The 20,466-nt window shown below is 42.2% G+C and overlaps 1 protein-coding gene across 1 annotated transcript in view; it reads right to left on the reverse strand.

Annotated features, from left to right (window-relative positions):
• The window catches only part of LEPR (leptin receptor), a 32,351-nt gene that overhangs the window by 6,190 nt on the left and 5,695 nt on the right, over nt 1-20,466 (reverse strand). The window contains exons 4-13 of the mRNA XM_074908059.1: nt 14,854-15,059; nt 12,860-13,005; nt 12,024-12,168; nt 8,897-9,193; nt 8,604-8,721; nt 5,532-5,731; nt 3,389-3,537; nt 3,004-3,163; nt 2,833-2,915; nt 897-1,113 (exon numbers count right to left, since the gene is read on the reverse strand). Coding sequence (XP_074764160.1) covers nt 897-1,113; nt 2,833-2,915; nt 3,004-3,163; nt 3,389-3,537; nt 5,532-5,731; nt 8,604-8,721; nt 8,897-9,193; nt 12,024-12,168; nt 12,860-13,005; nt 14,854-15,059 — 1,721 coding nt within the window. The remainder of the gene's footprint in view (nt 1-896; nt 1,114-2,832; nt 2,916-3,003; nt 3,164-3,388; nt 3,538-5,531; nt 5,732-8,603; nt 8,722-8,896; nt 9,194-12,023; nt 12,169-12,859; nt 13,006-14,853; nt 15,060-20,466) is intronic.

Raw genomic sequence — 20,466 nt, forward strand, 5'->3', positions numbered from 1 at the left:
TTTTTAGCAAACATCAAACAAATATCCTGAATGTCCTGTGCACCTCCTTCATTATCACTCCTTATCAACAAACCTATCAACAACTACTGAACTGTCAACATTTAGCTAGTAAAGCACCCACTGAGAGCACTGTTAAGATCAATCCTACTGAATCTCTCCACATAATAACCAAGGTAACAATGCAGTTGGACAAACGCTTCCCATTACCTCTGCTGCCAACCACGGGGTTTCCAGAATACACTTACACACAATATCAGAAAGAATTTTATCCATAAAAATGCTTTAAAAATTGCATTACAGCAGTAAAGTTCTACGAGCAGACTGTAGTAACGTTTCCCACTGCATGTGAAGGTTACACAATTGAAGTATTCAAACGCCACAGCCTTTATTTTATTAATAAAGCAGAGTGCTGCCGGATCAAGGACAAGGCTGCTGAGGAAGTAAAGCCAAACCTCTGAAAACTATGTACTCTGGCAGGCCGTCAGGTGGGCAGCCAGAGGAACAAGAGCATATTTCATCTTGGAAACAGCAGAACATTCCCTAGCAGGAATGTTGGGTGTTCCCGAGACAAAGTAGACGAAAGATCAGTAAGATCTGATTTTTCTTTGATTAATTACTTTAAATTGTTAGTGGAGGGAAGACAGCTCAGTGAAAGACAACTCATTTCCCAGCCCAAAGATCACTGAGATTTTCATGCGATGGAAATTCCATTTTTCAAATAGCTCCGTTGGTGAGAAACAGAATCTGTTTCCCATATACAGCTGAACACATCGTCACAAAACATCTTTTTATTCTAACAAAGGGAATTTTATTACAAAGAAAGCTTTGTCCAAAAGCATCACGAGGATTCCCAGCGTCTTCCACATCTCAGAGCAGTTACTAACAGGTGTTCTTACCTGTGCTCATTTGCTGTGATAGAGTTAAATTAAAATTAATTGAAGAAACTCCAACTGAATTCATGGCTAAAACTGTAACAGTGTGTGTGTGTTCAGTCCAGGGAAATGAACAGGTAGTGCCATTAGCGACGTATTCGGACCACGCGGTGTTTCCTGATGTCTGGTGCTCTATAACGTACCGGCTCACGCTGCACAAGGAGTGATTCTTCGTCAGTGGCTGCAGCAAACATTGGCATTAATTAATTTCCCAGTCTTTCATTTCAAAAGCAGATGCTATTGGGGCAGAAGACACTGTTCCAACACTAAGGAAACACAACCCAATAAAGATACTCTACAGAGCAGCTCCTGTCCTTTCAGCAAAGGCACTGTAGCCCGTTTCGAGCCTTCACCGCTTCCGTCCCTCTCCCCAAGAGCAGACACGCTTGCCCTCTCCAGTGGAGGGTGGGCAGGGGGGGACAAGGAAATACCAGCTGCTCCTGCAGTACCTCACTGGTTTATGTCAGTATTTTTCAGGATTGAAAAAGTGGAACAGATGACTGTTTGCATAGGAGACATGGGCAAATGGGAGCGGGCAGTCACTGATGTACTTTGTCCCTCTGTCCTGCATCAACCTTTTAACACGGTTGGGGTGTTGATAGAGCAGCTGCCTAGGAGCCAGTGGCCCCTTCTGCTCAGAGATCTTGCTCAGCAGGCCTTGGCAGCTGAAAATGCATCTCAGAATCAGAGAATCATCTCAGTTGGAAAAGCCCCTGAAGCTCCTCCAGCCCAGCCATGACCCTCCCCCTGACCGTTCCCAACTGCCCCAGATCCCTCAGCGCTGGCTCAGCCCGACTCTTCAACCCCTCCAGGGATCCCGGGGACTCCCCCCTGCCCTGGGCAGCCCATTCCAACGCCCAACAGCCCCTTCTGCACAGAAATCCTTCCTCAGAGCCAGCCTGACCCTGCCCTGGGCAGCTTGAGGCCATTCCCTCGGGGCCTGGCGCTGGGGCCTTGGCTCCAGAGACTCATCCCCCCTCTCTGCCCCCTCCTGGCAGGGAGTTGCAGAGGGCCAGGAGGTCTCCCCTCAGCCTCCTCTTCTCCAGACTGAACCCCCCCAGTTCCCCCAGCCGCTCCCCAGCAGACCTGTGCTCCAGACCCTGCCCCAGCTCCGTTGCCCTTCTCTGGCCACGCTCGAGTCATTCAATGGCCTTTTTGGGGTGGGGGGCCCAGAACTGAACCCACTCAGCGAGGGGCGGCCTCCCCAGTGCCGAGCCCAGGGCTCAGATCCCTTCCCTGTCCCTGCTGGCCATTATTTCAGGAATAACAGGATGTTCCCCCAGCCCCCACACGCAGCTCAACCTGGCTGCAGTTTGTGCAACTGAACCTGCACAAGAACAACTTGACCATAACCTCAGGTGGGTCCACTCTACAAAACTCAGCTGGGGTCAGGGCTGGCCCGGGAGCTTCCCAAGGCTGGAAACACGTCTCCTGCCACTGTGCTGAGCCGCACCTACCTCTCAACCAGTCACAGCAACCACGCAGCACTAGAAAAGTTTTTATCCTACTACATAACTGTAAATTTGGTAATGACTAGGGTACAAAATCAGGTCAACGTGTGCCAGCTGGCTGCAGGGAAGATTACAGAGAATAAAAACAGAAAGGGGGAAGTAACAGCAGCAGAAGGGAGTAAAGTCAAGCCCGGCAGAACCATCCACCTTGTATCACAGTGTTACAACCAGTATCGACCAGCGACCTCCACCTGCCCCTGGTATTAGGCAAGCAGGAGGCAGCCACACCACAGAAGCCCTATCCTAAGGGAAGTCCCTGATAAAGTTCCCAAACCAGCAACTGCCCAAGCTTCCCCCCAAGGCCGTACGTGCTTCTCACCCTCCCTTTGTGGCAGTTCTACCAATGGTTTTTGGATCAAAATGAAAGACCAAAATATAAGTGCTCTCACCTTCCACAGGAGCGTAACATTCTTCTGCCTCCTTGCCGGATCTTCCACAATTATTCTCCAAAATTCGGGGCCTTGTAAGGGAGCTGCAAGTTTACAGTTTTGAAAGAACAGTGTCAAATCTTGGTCTGGAACAGGACAGACCATCAGAGCACCCTCCGAAAGCACACGTACCTCTGATATCTTTCACCAGTGTATAGGCTGATCTGCTCCAGTTGCTCCAGTAACCCCACCCATCCAGCTCACGGCACCGGACCTGCACAACGTACTCAACACAAAGTTTCTGAACTTTTATCACAGCTGATCTTGTTGGTGCATTTGAAACTTCATAAAGCTGTAAGAGAAGACAAAATATTTACAGTAAGAACAAAAGGCTGATAGAGTCCAAACTCCTGAGAATGAATCCAATGAGAAAGCGGCCTAATCAATAATATTCCTTTGCTAGATAATGCAAATGCTTATAACTGTGATTCACTGCGTGCCACAAATTCCACAAAACTCAGCTAACCCACTAAACTGCAACAATTCACGCTTCAATCTAGATGACAAAAGACAGTACCTCCCATGCGATCTCCTTCCTGTTCACAGCATACCGAATCTGGAATTTAAGATCATTGTTTGTAAATAGTGGGTCTGTCCAGCTCACATTCAGCAGCCCAACATTCCTGGTGATTTCTGCTTTAACGTTGGACGGAGGAAGCGGCTTCACTAGAAAATCGAAAGAAAAAAAATAATTATGTCTTCACTGATATTTCTCACTAAATCCAACCATCGTGGTTTACTTTCTTCGGTCCCGAGGGTGGCAGGTAACACACCATGGCCTCTGCTATTCCAAGGAACGCCGGGCTGTCACACAAACGTAACAATCATCAATCCAGACCGGCCCCGTCGCTGCGGACAAAAGCCCTGCTGACTGAGAAAGGCAATGTTTGTCTAAGGGGAAATTCATTCTGATTCTGGTCCAACCTAAAATCACCAGAGAAAATCTTAAGTTGAAATGTCAAAACCAAAGTTTCTTACAGAATACAGATTTTATTTTTAAAAAATTTAAATAAAGCCATGGGGAAATTTCCATACATTTCATTTTAATTTAAACCACAATAGCTTCTAATTGCTTCCAGCACCTGGCACCTCCCCTGGTCCCAAGGGCCTGGCAGTGATGGGCTGCACCCCTGTGGAAAGCAGCACACATACAGCCCAGCAAGGCCGCTCCTGGGGAGGATGGTGACAGACTAAGGATTAGTGGAAATATTAGTTAAGTTTTTGTTTTACTAAGAGGAAATTCCAATGAAATTGAGCTTCTCCAGCAGACTGAACACGACTGCCACAAAGCCCTAGTTTGTTAACAAAGCAAAGTTAGAATAAACTTGTTTTGACTAATTAGATGGTGAATGAGGAGAAAACAACAACAAGAAAATGAAATAAGCTTTAAATTCTGGGTGGGTTAGAACGAGCATGTTATGGTTTACTATGATACAGAGCAGCTGTCATCCAGCGTAGGAAAAATTTATTAATTGCTTTTTATTTAAAATGGTGATTTGAATAAACCAGACTTGTAAAGTTCTGCTAGAACTCCTCGGTGGGCAGCACTGCATAAAGCTGGCACCCCTGCCCAGCAGAGCAGGGCCGAGGGCCGCAGCCGCCGTGTGACGAGGTGCCAGGCCCCGCTGGCAAACTGCCGAAGCACCGACACCCACCAGCCCTCCCACCACCCTCCTCGCCCACACCCAACAGTTCTCTCATCGTCTGTGAACTTGCTTGTCAAAAGTGCACAAAAATTCCTTTTTGAACAAGACAGGGACAACCTTGGAAACTACCAAATTAACAGTAAGAATAATTCCCATACCCCACTTGGCTGTGATGTGATGGACTTTGCCTTTCCTTCCCGTGACATTCACTTTTGCTTACTCTATTTAAAATTTGAAATGCAAAGAATAATTTGGTTTTAATTTACATTCTCCATATGCGTGCTTCCCCCACCCAGAATAGATGTATTTAATTATACTGCTTCATCTCCTGTAGCGCCTCTGTGGTCGAGCTGCCATGTTTTCCCTCTACATATGTTCACATTTGTGTCCAAAAAACACAGAGTCCAGTGAATGCTCTGAGTCACAGACCAGATAATAAGATGTGCTTTGGACATTTCGCAGTGTCTGAAAACACTCAGACACTGTTCCTGCCTCTTGGTTTTATACAAATTTAAGGGATCTGCTGTCACAAAAGAAGCTTTGCAAAAGCTTGCAAGGGCATGAACAGTCCCTGTGGTTTTAAACAAACATATAACTGTGTAAGTAATACATATAGCGCTACACTGGATCAGAGTATAAACTTAACTAACGGAAGACTTGAGAAAAATCAGAGAACCAAGAACCTTAAAAATGAGGCTGCCTTTTCGAATATAATACTTGCATTTTCTGTAGATGTCTTTGCAAAACACCCAAGAGGATAAGCATGCAGAACTGGATGTTTCATTTTAGAGGTATTAGCTGCAGTTACAATCTGCTCCTGTGCCGAGCAAAATGTATGGAAATAACATTTAATCCAACCTCTTTCAGAAGGCAGTATCAAAGCTCTTAGGTTTCTATGTTCTTTCCATAATCTAATTTATTTAAAATGCTGTGAAGAAGTACTTTACCCACACTGTATAAGGAACGAAATCCAAGGTCACAAGTGAAGAAAGACATGCACGAATCTCAACCTACCCACATCTGCTGGAACGACACAAGTTGGTGAAGACTCAAGCGTTCCTAGTAAGTGTTTAAACTCTATCCACATGGTATATCCAGATAAAAGAAAAATCGGCTGAAATGTGCACTCGTAGGAATGATTCTTCTGTAAATGGCATTCTTTCACCTCTGATTTTGGAGAAGTACTTGGAAAGTCAGAACAATAAATTCTGCTCCTTAAAAGAGAGAAAACAGCATTTAATTAATAAATGTCAACTAGAAGCTGCTCATGGCATCAGTAAAATAGAACTCTGAAAGCAATTAAAACAAATGGTGTCACTGGAACCATCTGGGGTTTTCTGATGATTATTTGGACAGATCTTGAACTTGCATCTGCACTAAATCGATAAATAACACTGCAGCGTTAATCCTCAAAGCTTTGGCTCTTAGTCTGAAGAAAGCAGGACGTGGAAGCTCTCCCCAGTGTAAAATCTTTTGGTAAGAGGCTAACGACAGGAAGAAATGGGTATGACAAGAGCAGGCATCTCCAAATACTCATAAATCACGTAACCTGAGTGGTATGTCTTAGCAACAAGCATAGCAAGGCAGACCTCCAGCCAAGAATAGGCCTTTTGAAATACCAGCTGCCATCCGGGGGAAAGCTGCCCCACAGACCCATCGGACGTGCACAGTGAAGTCTCCAGGGGATGGAAATCCCCTAAAAATATCAATTTGGGAGGGTGGCATTAAAATCCCCCGTACGGTCAGTAACACATCTGGCAACAGAAGAGACCCGGACTCTGGATAAAATGGCACTGGACATCTTATCAGCGATGGAAAGGAAAGTTTTCACATTTCTCCTAATTTCTCCTAAGCTTGTGCAGGGCTCAGCTGTGTGGTGAGCGTGGCCAGATCGGGTATTAGTTACTCAGCTGAACCACAAAGGTTACACTTAGCTGAATCTCTCCTCTTCCCGCCAGCATAGCCAACACTGATTAAACTGGTGCCTTGTGCTTTGAAGGTTTAGCTCAGCGTTCTCTGTTTTCGCTGGATGATCATTTCTGCACTGTTTCTGTTGGCAGCACTGACTGTAGAGGAAGAGTAGCAACAACCCAACGAAAACAAAACACCAGCAGCAAAGCTATCACACCGCATTACTGTAAGCTCTGGATTTCATCTGTAAAATGTCACTGCAGCAGTAACTAAGAGGAATAGCTGTGTGCTCCTGGAAAACCTGACGGGTCTCATGTGGATGCAACACATCTGACTTCCAACTTGCATCATGAGGACGTGCCCACGTCGAAGCAAACGCTACCAACCCCGGTGTATTTATGGTGCCTATTGGGCAATGAAAAAACCTGATCATCTCGTTTGGTTTCAAGCTTGTAAACGTTCAAATTTTTTTTGTGTTTTTGCTCCCAGCGAGCAATAGAATGTTATGCAAATGATACTGGTGTTTTCATAACTACAATTTTTTAAAGTCTTCAACTTTTTGGGAGTCGCTACGTTCATGTGGTCCCCCATGATTTATTTTTAATTTTTTTTTTATTTTTCCTCTTTCAGATCTTGCTATTAACAAACCAAAAAAAAAAGAGAGAACAAAAAGAAAAATCGCCATAAATACAGCATCTGGGAAGCATTTTCAGTCTGTATTCACATTCTCTGCTCTAGCAGGAACACTGTAAGAAATGTACAGCTTATCAGTTTGTATCAGAAAACAAGACTCTTAGCTAAACCTGAACAGTGAAAAAGTGGGAATAGTAAACATGGCAAGAGCAGCATAGTTTTTATTTCAAGCTCTCTGCTCAGCAGGACACTCATTATATTCCCATTGTGAAGACAGTCAAAACAAAACCTACCTTAGCAGTCAGCTAGTCATTAATCCTGCCCTAAAAGCCTCCCTCCGCTTGAAATCTCAAGCATTCCAGTTATTACTTTAGTCCACAGACTCCTGAGAAATATTCACCTTGGTACTATGAAAGTTCAAAACTTCAATCCACCTCCAACAGAGGAGACAGTCCAGCTTTCCAAAGGATTAGGCCCTCAGGGCTAATTTAAGCTTGTTTGCCAAAACTTCTGAATATCCAGTCCAGCAGAGCAGTAGAAGTAAAGAATTCTTCCTCAGGAAGGGTTGTCTGTCTGTCTATCTTGTTTATGTAAAGACTAACATGGTTCTAGGAAACTGCCAAGCTCAACAGATTAATAACTCAAAGGGATTTTTTAGTTTTGGCAATGTTTGTGCACATGAGGGAAGATAAGGATGATCCTACCACTGATTTAATAACCAGGTTTGTATTTTGCAAACAACAATGTGTTTGCTCCACACCACACCCCAGTTCTCCTGCTCTGTCCAAAGACAGACAAAATTAAACCAACTATCTGAAAACAAGTTAGGCCAAAACCAAAACCATGAAAACTAAGAGTCGCTCTCTACCTTCATAAGGCAATATTAATTTTATCAGCTAAAATCTGAGTCTCTCTTTACAAGCAAGAATTGTTCTATCTGGAATAAATTCAATTCCAGCCCTGTATTTTTATCTACTGTCTGTATATAGAAAAAAAAGATACAGAATTACAGAAAAATCGAAGATTGAATGGAGACCTGAAGAGGTCCCACGTCCTACCTCCATCTCAAAGCAGGGTTAAATTCAAAGCCAGACGAAGCTGCCCAGGATCTGTCCAGTCGAGATCTGAAAGTCTCCAAGGACAGAGATTCTACAGCTCCTCTGGGCCACTGCTCAGTCACTCTCACTGTGAATGGGTTTTTTCCTTATTTCCTTACAATTTTCAGACACAAGCAACTAGAAGAATAATTTTTTTAACTGACACAAGCAAACACATCTACTTTAAGAGAGCAGGTGACCAAACAGCATCTACAGGCTTTACAAACACTGGAAAACATCATAAATAGAATGTACGTTACATACTCGAGTATCTATGGTTCTCTTTCTGCACATGTGGTTAATACCTCTGGAGTTCCAGCTGGGAAAAAGTCCAGCTTGCAGAAATCGAGCACATTTTATAATCACATCTATTCAGCATGATTTGTGTAACTCCAGGACAAAGCTTTTCAAACATAAGGAGCGAGTTAAAAGCTATACCACCAACCTGTGGTATCTTAACTGCAAGGAACTCCCCAGGAGCAAAGTGTTCGGGTTCACAGCCCATCTGCAAGTCATTTTAGTTAAGTATCCATCCGTTTCACACGTGATGTTGATATTCACATCTAATTAAAACACGTTGAAAGTTTATTAATAAAGATATAATTGTTTATACAAAAAAAATGCATTACAAGTCGTAACTGCTCAATAAAAGCTAACTGGAGGTTAAAATTGAAATATTCTGACCTCACTAAATTAAAATGCACCAAAATGATAATTTAAAATTATCTGGAATCTTACCTACTACATATAATTCAGCGTATCTATGATGACATTCCCTATTTTGGTGACAACAGTACAATGCGTTATAGAAGAAACTTCCTCTAGGTTTTGTTGCTTTCAAGTTGAAAAGAGTAACTTTGCTTACACGATCATTCACAAGCGTATACTGACTTTCTGGGATTTCTTCTGCTAAATTCAGCCACCAAACAATCTTCTTGGAGACTACAATCTCGGTTTTGTTTTTATAGATGCAATGAAAGGAAACGTTAGAACCAACACTGGTCAGTAACTTAGGAGGGAAGTACAGGACTTCAGCTACACAGAAGGGGAAGAAAAAGAAAAAAAAAAAATCCATTAAGATTAGAATCTGAATTAAAAAAAAAAAGCGTATGTCAGTAGAAAATTATTATTATCATCATCCAGTTGTATTTCTAAATTTCCTACTTCTTAATTACTATTAACAACTATAGGAAAATAAGCCCGTGACTGTCTCCCTCTGTAACTGATGTTTTTAAATTCTGATAAACATGATCTTCAACATCCTGAGGCAAACAGGAATTAAATGAGCAGAAAATCACTGGAGGGTACAGTGAAAGTGATACACAGCAGCACAGAGGAAACAGGGAATCATATGGGCTCCTGGAAATGAAATCTTGGGAAACTAGATTAACACTGCTGCTTTTTACTCAGGCCACTTTTTTAAGACATCAGGTCAGCCTATTTAAATACTGAAACAACCCAGAAAGTAACTTGTCTCACAGACACATACACCACAAATTTCAGAATCATCATATTGTCCTCAGGTAAAAGCGAGAGAAGATCCAAGTAAGAGAGGAACGATATTTGGCATTGGGGAAAAAAGTAAAATCTTTTTGAGCCCTGCAAGGATGTTGGAATCATATGTTAGCTGAAGCATTACTGCAATACTTGAAAATAGATTTTGAGAGAATTGCTATTCAGAACTGGGGGAGAGGGGACAGAAAAAAATAAATTTAAAAACAAACAAACAAACAAAAACTCCACCAAACAACCAAAAAAAAACCCAAATGAAAAAATGAACCCTTCCAGTAGTTACTACTCCTGCTCCCGTTGGAAGTCAGCAGGAGATTAATGTCTCAAAAACTTGTTTTACAAGCTCAGCAGTGTACTTAATACCAAATGGCAGGAGTGACACAGTCAGTAATTCACCTAGGCATAAAGACACTGGATTTGCAAAGCGTGTAAACACACATAAGCTCAGCCTCAATGAGTCAGGTCCCGAGGGAAGCTACAGGTGTTATACACCTGCTGTAAAGGAACAGTTTGCCAAAGATCAACCCAAAGCCAGCAGGAAAATCCTTAATAGGTCAGGTTTGCTTTCCACAGTTGAGGAAGCACGTCAGCTATTTTCAGGATTTTTCCAAAATACAGGTTTCTCAGCTAGCAGAGCAGACTTACAATACTGTCATCGCCAAGGACTTTCACGTTAAATAGAAATGAGAACACAAAACGGGTCAGCTGTACAAAACTGTTAAGTGCCTGATGTCAGGGTTTACTCTCAGGGTGTCGATGTGTCGCCGTGGAGGCAAGGCTGCTGCTCCCCTGCTCTTCCCCCAGCTCAGCACAACACCAGCCACTGGCACAACGTGCCAGCTCGAGCTTCCCACAGAGAAGAAAGAAATTAATCCCTCTATGCTGCCATCAGGTTTGTCACAAGGGGATTTATTTGCTGATGAGATGTAGGTTTAATACAATTACACATCCTGTAACAGGCTTAATAAAAAAATAAACAAACAGTATCTACAGCACCTCTTTTACATCCAGATTTCTCAATACACTCCTAAACTCTTCCTGAAAATATCTGTATATGTGTGTGAGAGAGAGAGAACACATGTATTTACTCCCCAAAAAGTCTCAAAGTTATATAGTTCTATATACATATGTACACACACACATTTAAAAAAAAAAAATAATTATATATATGTAGATATAAATCCGAAAGACTAAGGGTCAGTTAGGCCTCTAGTCTACAATATAACCAGACAACCTGTGTTTCATGCTCAATTGCCACGAGGGTCTGTGTGTTTCCAGCTTTCTCAGAAGAGAGCTCCTGCAGAGCTCACTGACGCCCTTGGTCCTTGATTAAGGCACATACATTACACTGCTTAGCACACAGTAAGCAGGTGTGTGTGTAAATGCAGGAGTAAAGCTCTAGTATTGCATGCGAGAGTTCACAGGAGGCCTGTGACAGCACAGACCAAAACACTTCCCGTTAATCATAAGCAGAACGTGGAAAAATACGATGCAAAAAATCCTGAAATCTTTAGGCTGACCCAAAGCAGCTCAAAGTGAATCCGGATAATTGATAAAGGATTTTCCAAACAAAATTTCCTTCCCTTCCTACATGACCGTGAATAAAGAGCCATTTAAAACCTATCACTTTAGCAGGAGCTACGTCGGTGTAAGAGAGCTCAGTAAATCATAAGAGCCCTTCACCCTGTCCAGGGGAGCTCTTACTGTGTGCGACACGTCAGGAACTCACCCTATTCGGGTAGTAAACTGCTTACAGCATGTAAGATTATATGCTTAACACTAAAGCCACACGCTTTAAAAAAGCATTTAAAACCGACTGACTGGGGCTATTATGCAGTTTATGAACGGGGCTCAGCAGAACAATCCAAGATGGATTATGTTAAACCAACAAAGCCAAAACTGTTCTGCGCTAGTTCAGCTACAAAGCCTCGTACTAAACTGAAAGTTAGAGAAAGCACTGGGAGAAAAATCTTGTATTGACTAGAGGTTAAACGCTGCCAACTGCCTCCTGATACGGAAAAAGAGCTTTTTCTGGGTCTGAACAGGTGCTTGGTGAGCAACAGGGCCAGACAAGGAGGTGTCGTGGAGCTGACCGGGCAGACTACATGCATTAGCCCAGAACTCTTCAAATGCAAGTCCTGTACAGAGGAAAGAGCAGCACTGCAGGCAAAGCCATGCAGAAAGAGAAGCAGAAGGGGAAAGAACTGCCACAGGATTTTTCAGCCCAACTGATGTGTACTGTCACTCCCTGTGTAACGCATGCTCTCAAGTACTCATTCCACAAACCAAACTAGGAAATCATTCCTATTCCAAAAGACTTCTTCCTGCACATAAGCGACTGCATGTGACCCACCTCCCAAGTTGAGAGGATACGGTGTGCTCCAGTCACTCCAGAACCCTGGACCACGATGATTCCTGCACCGCACTTGAACTAAGTATGATGAATCAAACAGTGTGCTGTCTATGGCCAGGGAGGTTTCTACCACAACGTGAACCACCTGTTGGGATTATCAGAAGCTATTATTGTTGTATAATGAAACAGGAAAAAGACAGAAGGAACCAAAACAGATTAGTCTAGAGAGTAGATTTTAGGTAGCAAGTTCGGTAAAAAAAAAAAAAAAAAGCTTTCTTTCAATTTACTGTAAATCTGAATATGGTAGAGGTTGCACACCTCTGTGGAAAACATGTTATTTCATTATGGACTGCTAGTTAGCAGCTGCTTTTTATTCTAGAGCCAGTTGCATGGTAGCGACAGAAAAAGCAATTCACTAATAAAAGCTATGAATATTAAACACAGACACATGTATCATGGAACTTGGGGTTTGCTGAAAGGAGAGAGCTTTGCCTTTAGACTTCACAGAATCTTTGCCTTTAGATTTCACAGAATCTAGCATTTTATCCAAAAAGAAAGATGGGGTTTGTTTGTATGGCCCAACAAAAGACAGGTCATCCACCAGCAGGCAGTGGCTCTCCTGGAGTAACAGGGGCACAGCCCAGCATGCCAGCTCCACTGGCACTTGCCAGGCTCTGCTGGACACACCAGCTCTGGAGAAACCAGTGTGCCAGGCCCAGCTCCCCACACCAGCCACCAGAGCCACTGCCCAAGGACAAGGAGGGGGTAAGAAATCCTGGGCTCTGGAAGAGACCCACCGACCTCCACTGCTCAGTCATAAAACAGAGCTGACTCACCTGCCAAGCATTTTGACCTGAATTTGCAGAGATCTTCACTTCATACCGAAGCGGGTATGGCATCAGCACAGGGTCAGACCAGCCGATCTTCACTTGACCTTTCTCTGTCATTTCTAGATGCAGGTTCACAGGAGGTTCAGGCTTTACTGCAGACAAATGAATTGACAAGTTTACCACTAATTTATTGCCCATGACTACTGGTGGTAATGGATCTTTACTGATTCAAAAGTCTCTTTCACACCTTTTCTTTACACTCGGTTTTCAAGAGCTGCTCTACAGTTAGTGTATGACAGAGTAATGCTGTGTAATATCGCTAGAGAAGTGTACCCTGGCACTGTTAGTGAGTTATCAGAACATGCTGTTTGACCTAATGTTTGCTTTAAAACGACATTAATTTCTTGCCTTGGGCCATGATTCTTCCCAGCAACCAAGCACTAACTTATTTGTTTTGCTGAAAAGAGGAGTGAGAGGGATGGAAATGCTGAGCAAAGCAATTTAATGTCTCCTTAGGAGACAAGAAAATGTCCTCATATTGTACACAAAGAATTTCTAAATGCTCCCATACCCTCCATGGTTATTATGGTTATGAAAGAAGGTCTCCAAGGAGAGCTACACTAGGGCAAAGTAAAAATGGTGGGTTTCAGAAATTTCCCACAAGGGTGAAGAGAAGTCTCTGGAGAGGGAAACGATGGGCAACAGAGTGATGATCAGGGTTACATTCACTGTTCCCTCGGACAAAGGCAAGGAACCTAGATCCGACTTTGACCCGTTCCTGAGACCTTTTCAAATCACTGTGTAAGCAGAGTGTCTGTTGGTTGACCTTGTCCTCATTCACAGCTCTGAGTTTGTCTGGAATCTCACTCAGTTTACCAAAAACCTGCTACTATTTTCCATACAAATTCACTATGCTAAGTCCGATCCTATTTCAGTATTACTTACATACCATCTCAAAGCAATTAACTTAATGAAGACCAGCAGGAAGTGTTTTGGGAGGAGGCATAGCTTTTATAACAAAAGTCAGGAACTTTTACATCACACTTCCATAAATCTTACAATACAGATAATGATGTCTGTTCTACTGATGCCAGCTGTTCTACTAAGATCGTCTATAAGCAAGTGCAACTCTACATTACACAAGCATTCATCATTTTACTTTCAAAGTGATTTTTAATTGAGCTAAATCCTGGCAGAACATATACTAATATTATGCATTTTTAAAACATACTTCACTAAGCAGAACAAACTAATTATGTCATTTTAAATACTGGCAGACACCACTCTGAATTTTTAATTTTTGCCTATAGCAGAATTTAAAAGCAGCATGATGAAAAATGCAACCTCTCATCTTCAAAACTAGTCCACATGGAGACTTTTAACTTATTCTGTCCGCAAAGCCCAGCAGTTTGGAAGAAGTTTATAAAACTTCTATTTTTTTCCCCGCAGTTGACAGAATTCCTGCCTTTTAGAAATTTGCCAAGCTCTGCAGTAACTGTGCATACTGAATAGCAAAACGTCTCAAATTCATAATGTCAGTATAGTTTGAACTTGATTAAATATAGAGGAATGTTTTCCAACTTGGAAAACGCTGGTAGTGTATGTCTAAGGAAGAAAGCATCAGGATGACAGAGCTGCTTGAGAAAAGAGGTGGGTTTATTTGCTAAGTCACTTCAGGAACAGCTTTTTTTCCCCTCACTTTTTAAGTCCTCAGCAACACAGCCAGATAAACTCCACCACTGCCCCAGCCTCAGGCACAGAGTGGTGCTGATGAGAAACAGAAGCTCGGGTATGTCGACAGCCTGGGCTCTGCTCAGTATGGTTTTGTGCTAGAGCCCAGACAGGCATTAGGCAGCTAAGAAATGTGTACAGCACCACCCTGAGCAAGCGCGACAGCACCGGCGAGCCTCTTCCTGTTCTGTCTGTGCCCTCCTGCTCCAGAGGAGACATCCTGATGCGGTCCTCCGGGAAAAAAGGTTTAAAATATAGGTCATACTTACCTATGTCTATGGGCCTGACTGACATCAAAGGTGACCACAGAGGTGTCACATCAACCATCACCTTCAGCCACAGGATGTAGGTGTAGTTGAGTCCCAGGGAAGGCACGCAGCACTCACACCCGTCATACGCCCTACAGTCGCACTCGGCAACCGTGACAGGCCCCCTCAGAGAGCTCGTGGATCCATCTCCCACTGACAGCTCTGATCTGCAAGGGAAAAAACACACCACAGAACCAAACGAGACGGTATTTCTTTCTATATCGCAATAGAGGAGGGTTTGTCCATCTGGATAAGGTTTATTTACAAAGAGAAAAAAAAAAAAGAAAACAGTACAAAAGGCAGTGATTGCAATCAATTGCTTTTACTTTGCTGCTTCCCCTTTTTAATTGGTTTTCAAGTAAAGTAGTTAAGATGATTTCACTGCAAGTATTCCTAAGGTTTGACTTTAAAACAAATGTGTTACAATACTAGATGATATTAGTCAGAGTAGTTTCTGATTCCTGAGGATAACTATTACTAGATACTTCTTAGGCACATGAAGTTAGTTTACCTTACAGTGGATTAACTGGCAGCTCTGCCACCCCCATAGAGATTATGTTCTAATTCCTATTCATGAGGCACTGAAATAAAATCTGAACAATTTAACATTCCTTCCAGCTTCTGCTACAATTAAGCATTACAAGTAATATATTAATCAAAGACAATCACTCAAGTGAAAAACAAGTTTTGGAATAACAAAAAGCTAAAGAACTCTACCATCCAGAACACATTTTAATATGCATTTTCAACAATTTATGGTATCTGGGGAAAAAAAAAAAAAAAAAGACACCTGTATTCTCCAAAAGTCTTAACACTGTGTAGTTAATTCCAAGATAAGGCTTTAATTATTTTTATGTACAGCATGTTTGTCTGTTAGATAGTCTGATGTTTTCTAGGAAAGCGAATTATTTACTCACACACATTACTACTGTTGTCTTGGACAGGATCATGGAAAGTATTTAGTAACTCACTGATTCTGCTTTTATTGCCTCTCAGAGTAAAGCTCATGGGACTATTTTTGACTGAATGTTCAGATGTAGTTTCAAGGGGATTTTTTTGCCCTTTTTTTTTTTTAATTTCTTTTAACACTCCTTCCTTGAGAGTTTAACATAAACAGTTTTGGATTACATAATCCACTGCAAAAATTGTACGGTCTAAGATAAACTTTTGAAGGTTTAAACAACTAATAGCTGCATGAGCATAATATATGTTGTATAAACAGTTTAATCAGGTTTTCTAATATGATTTCAACACGTTTTAAATGAAATAAATGACAAAGCAGCATATACCGATACAAGCAGTCATGCATTATGTCACCTGATGTTAGTAAATGTTTTGTAGGATACAAAAAGAACATATGCATTCATGTTGAAATACAGGCCATGACATTTAGTTTGTGTGTCTAGAACACACACAATTTTCCTTGAGTCAACTTGAAGAAGCAGCGTGAAGACCACCCATACTACTGCCCATGGACACATCAGTACAAAGATGCTTTTCAGGTATGTTTTACTGGCATTTTTAGAGCAAGCCTCGTGTGTACAATTACTCTTTTATACATGTTTTTAATCTCCAGTGACTTTAGACAAACTGTTCTTGATTTATGAAACACATAACACAGTGGGCACAAAGCTGCTTCTCTACTGAGAGCAATCAGCAGTTCCCCAAGTGTTCTTCATCCCCATCTCTAGTTCACAGATATTCTCTGGGCTCTTTCAAACACAGCCACACATAATGGTGTGCTGCAGGTATTCAGTGACACAGGTCTCCTTAAGGTAGTGAATTTAAGAGTGTGAATACTTTGTGGCCAAACTTCTCACAGAACCAAAGCCAAGACAAATCCTGACAGTTAAACCATCCCAGATTCTTTCCTGCTTTTGACATTTCATCCTTACCAAAAAAAAAAAAAAAAAAAAAAAAAAAGCTGACATTTTGGATTGTTCTGTAAGTAATTTTGGAATTATTTCTGTATAGCAAGGGTTTTATTAATTCAGAGAAATAAATTGAAGTTAATAGATTAAGAACTTTTCTGTAAAGGTGTTAAATAGTTTTACAGTTGGTATGACCCACTGTAACACTAATTCAGGGAGGGCAGAGAACTCTACATCGGAGGAGAAGAAAGGACAAAATCTTCTGCTTTTTTTGGTTTTAGCCAACTTGGTATCCAGTACATTTAATGGACTGTAGAGCATGGGAGAAATGGGTGTGACTCGCTGATCTGGTTACCATACCTACTTAGAAAAGGTCAAAAACTGAGGAGAGGGTGGAAGCAAACAAAGGGCTGATGAGTTATGGGGAAGAACACGTGCAAATTGTGCTGACTGGGGCCGCAAGGGACCCCGCAGCGTACCCATGGGGATCTCCCTGGATCGGGGCCCCACTCCCCTCGTCGTTCATGGATCAACACACCCACGTTATACATCCACCTGGTCTTTAGGACACTCTTTGAAGCTGGTAACAAAAGGATTTTCAATAATGCTATTCCCTCGTAGCACCTGTACTCTGCAGTAATGAGCCCATAACCTACGCAGGTTCTATATGAATATAGACATATGAATATGCAGTTTAAACTTATTTTACAGTCAGTCAGTACTGACATTCCTAAAACAATTTTTACCAGGACTCACAGACACGGGAATTATAGAACCTTATGCTGATGATATCTGGCAGCCATACAGCTTTTAAATCACTTGGACTATTTTTGTTTTTACAGTTGTGGCTCCACTTCCTTCTCCTGAATTTCCTTTCAAAGTCTTTGCAGAATTTTCTTTTAAGTTTCCCTGCCTTCTATTGTTGCTCACAGACTTTATTAGTCTCAAAAACCCCACAATCGATCCATAAGAATGTAGTCGTCTCATCAAACCGTGTCTTTAATTTGATCTATCTGGAAAGCAGTTACTACTACACCACCCTCCCCACCTTTCTCCTAATCATTATTTCAGTTTCTCCTAATAATTATTTCATTTTTTAACTGTCAAGAATTTTGACAAAATTTCTAATTTTCAACTGCACCCAGAAGACCACTTGTGTACAGGGAAAAGAAAATGCTAGAGAGCTCCTGCCCATGTTGTGTTGTGCCAGTACTGTGTTTCAGAGGCCATTTATTTGGGAGTAAACAGACACAGGTCGTTGTTTCTCCCTGCTCCCACGGCACAAGCCTTTCCATTTATTTCCTGTATAAAATGCTGCGTGTAGGACTGCAAGTGTAACTGGAGGAAACCCTGCGGCTCCATGCCAGGCAGGTCTTCCACCCCCTGTGACAGAGAATTACCAGTATCTCACGTCTATGCCGCAGACATCTCTTACAGCTCCCTGCCTCTGCAGGCAACCAGGGCAGAGAGCAAGGGGAGAGACCAAGCTACATGATCAGATGCCAGGTCCACTCTCAGAGGAGGATATCCAGGGACTAGGAAACAGGGTGATGAGCTCTGCATTTCACAGGGACTGGGGGAAGAGAACGCATCGACAGAGGACACGATCAAGAGGGGCCTCCACGTCAACTTATTCCCAATTGTCAAGTCTGGGCTAAATGTATGAGAGCTAACTACAAGTAAAACAACAGAAAGACAAAGTGTTCTGGGGAACTGCGGCAGCCTGGGATTGCACAAGCAACCGGTCATCTTCAGTTTGGCTGCAGATGATCCAGTCACAGAATAACCATTGTTCTTAAACTGTAGATACTGACTTTAGAGCATCTTATGCTTACAAAGCCCTCACAAGTTCAGGAGTGGTTGGTGCCTTCATTCAGTGGAATGAGAAGAGAAATTTTGGGTAAACTTAAAGCAACAGGCTATTAAAAACTGGAGTTTTTCATCACACTTGCAGCACACAGAGAGAAGCTATAAATCCTGGTTCAGCCAGCACTTTACATCACACAACAGTGATCAGATCTAAAGCCAGATCCAAGTTATGGTGAGGGGAGGGAAAGATGGAGGGCTTATAAAATATGTGACTATACACTCTGTCCCCATTCCATTTTATAGTGCTGGCTGCTGGAATTGGAGAGATTTGTCTTGGCACAGAGAGGTAAGCAAACCCCAGATAGGTACGAAGCATATGAACATGTGTGAACGGATTACTGGAGCCCAACTCAGAGATTCAGCAGAAAACTAGTGAACTGGACTTCAAGTTTTAATGGCTGGTAGGGAAGGGAGGGACAATGTGCAAAGACAATGTGACTTGAGGCTGGAAAAATGGGATTAAAGCATGAGACACTGCAGAAGAGGAAAAAAAAAAAAAAATACTGCCTACCCTGAACCACAGAAGTAACTGACACAGCAACAAGGGCATGTGCCCAAGGCTGGATTTTCTTTTCCATCCCAAACACCACACTTTTCAGTTGTGCACAGATAGTCCTTTTAGACCTTAACACTTCCTAAATGTTTTGTATTTTGGTGCATAATTCAACTATACTTCAGGTGTTGTTACTTATGCTAAATTAATCTGTGGCCCTGTGGTGAACTTTTAGTTTTTCAATCAGACTCTGCAGAATGTCTTTACTGAATTTCAATTTCTGGCAATTGAAACACCTAACCAAACAGTCAAATTTGGTTTAGGAAGAAATACATGATCTTCTACAATTCCTCTAATTTCAGAAGTAGCACACCATATTTAGTAGCTATGTTGAGGCGTATCAGAAGATGGGCACCACTGTAACTCTGCTTTCAATATTCCTATATCCTGTGTTTGTGCATGTGCTCCCTTTATCAGGAATTGACAGAGCAAAGCTGTCTGGGGTTCCAAGGATTTTCAATAATTATATCTCAGTGTAGCAGTAGCTCTAGGACAGCTCACTGTATAACTGATGCACTCAGCCAAGCCACCAGTCTTGAGGCATTCTGCATGATTTATCCTTAAAAACATGGGAGCCTAGACCCAGAACTAAAGGAGAGCCTCCCAGGGACTTCAAAGAGGTCAGAAATATGAGTAGACCCTATACATCACTACCTGCTGAAAGGAGAGATCGTGTCACTGCTCAAAATTAAACTGGGAGCATTCATCTGCGTCACTACGGAAGGATCCCTAAGGCTAAGTGATTTTAGTTAATGTAATTAACCATCAGGGTTTACAGCATCCCTAGAATACATGAAACTGGAGAGATCACTGAGTTTTGGTAAGCAATTAACCTAATTTGTCTAATTAAATTTCAGAATAATCTTTCTCCTCCCAAAGTCATGCTGCTAGAGAAGGTAAAAACCCCATCACTACCCTGGCTTGAGGCTCTTACAGAATACTGTCATAGCTCTCTTTGGGATAGAACAAAACATTTTCTTTTCAAAGGAACTTGGTATCAGTTACAAGCAGGCAAACTGGATGTGTCAAATAAGAGGCTACTTCTTTAATGCTGAAAAAATTAAAAGCTGTGGAGGATACAAGCTTTTTTGTTGTAGATTCTTCTAGGTCATTATTTTTGTACATTGCCTGTCCTATATGTGAGAATTCTGGCTCGATCTCCAGACTCCCAGGGAGTAACACATGCCAGGAATGCATATTTTTAAAACTGGGAATGTTTTCAAGGTATTTTGGCTCATGTGAATAAAATGTTAAGGTACCAGCAAGCCAAGAGGGAAAGCT

This window comes from Athene noctua, chromosome 5 (assembly GCF_965140245.1).
Source record: "Athene noctua chromosome 5, bAthNoc1.hap1.1, whole genome shotgun sequence".
NCBI lineage: Eukaryota > Metazoa > Chordata > Aves > Strigiformes > Strigidae > Athene > Athene noctua.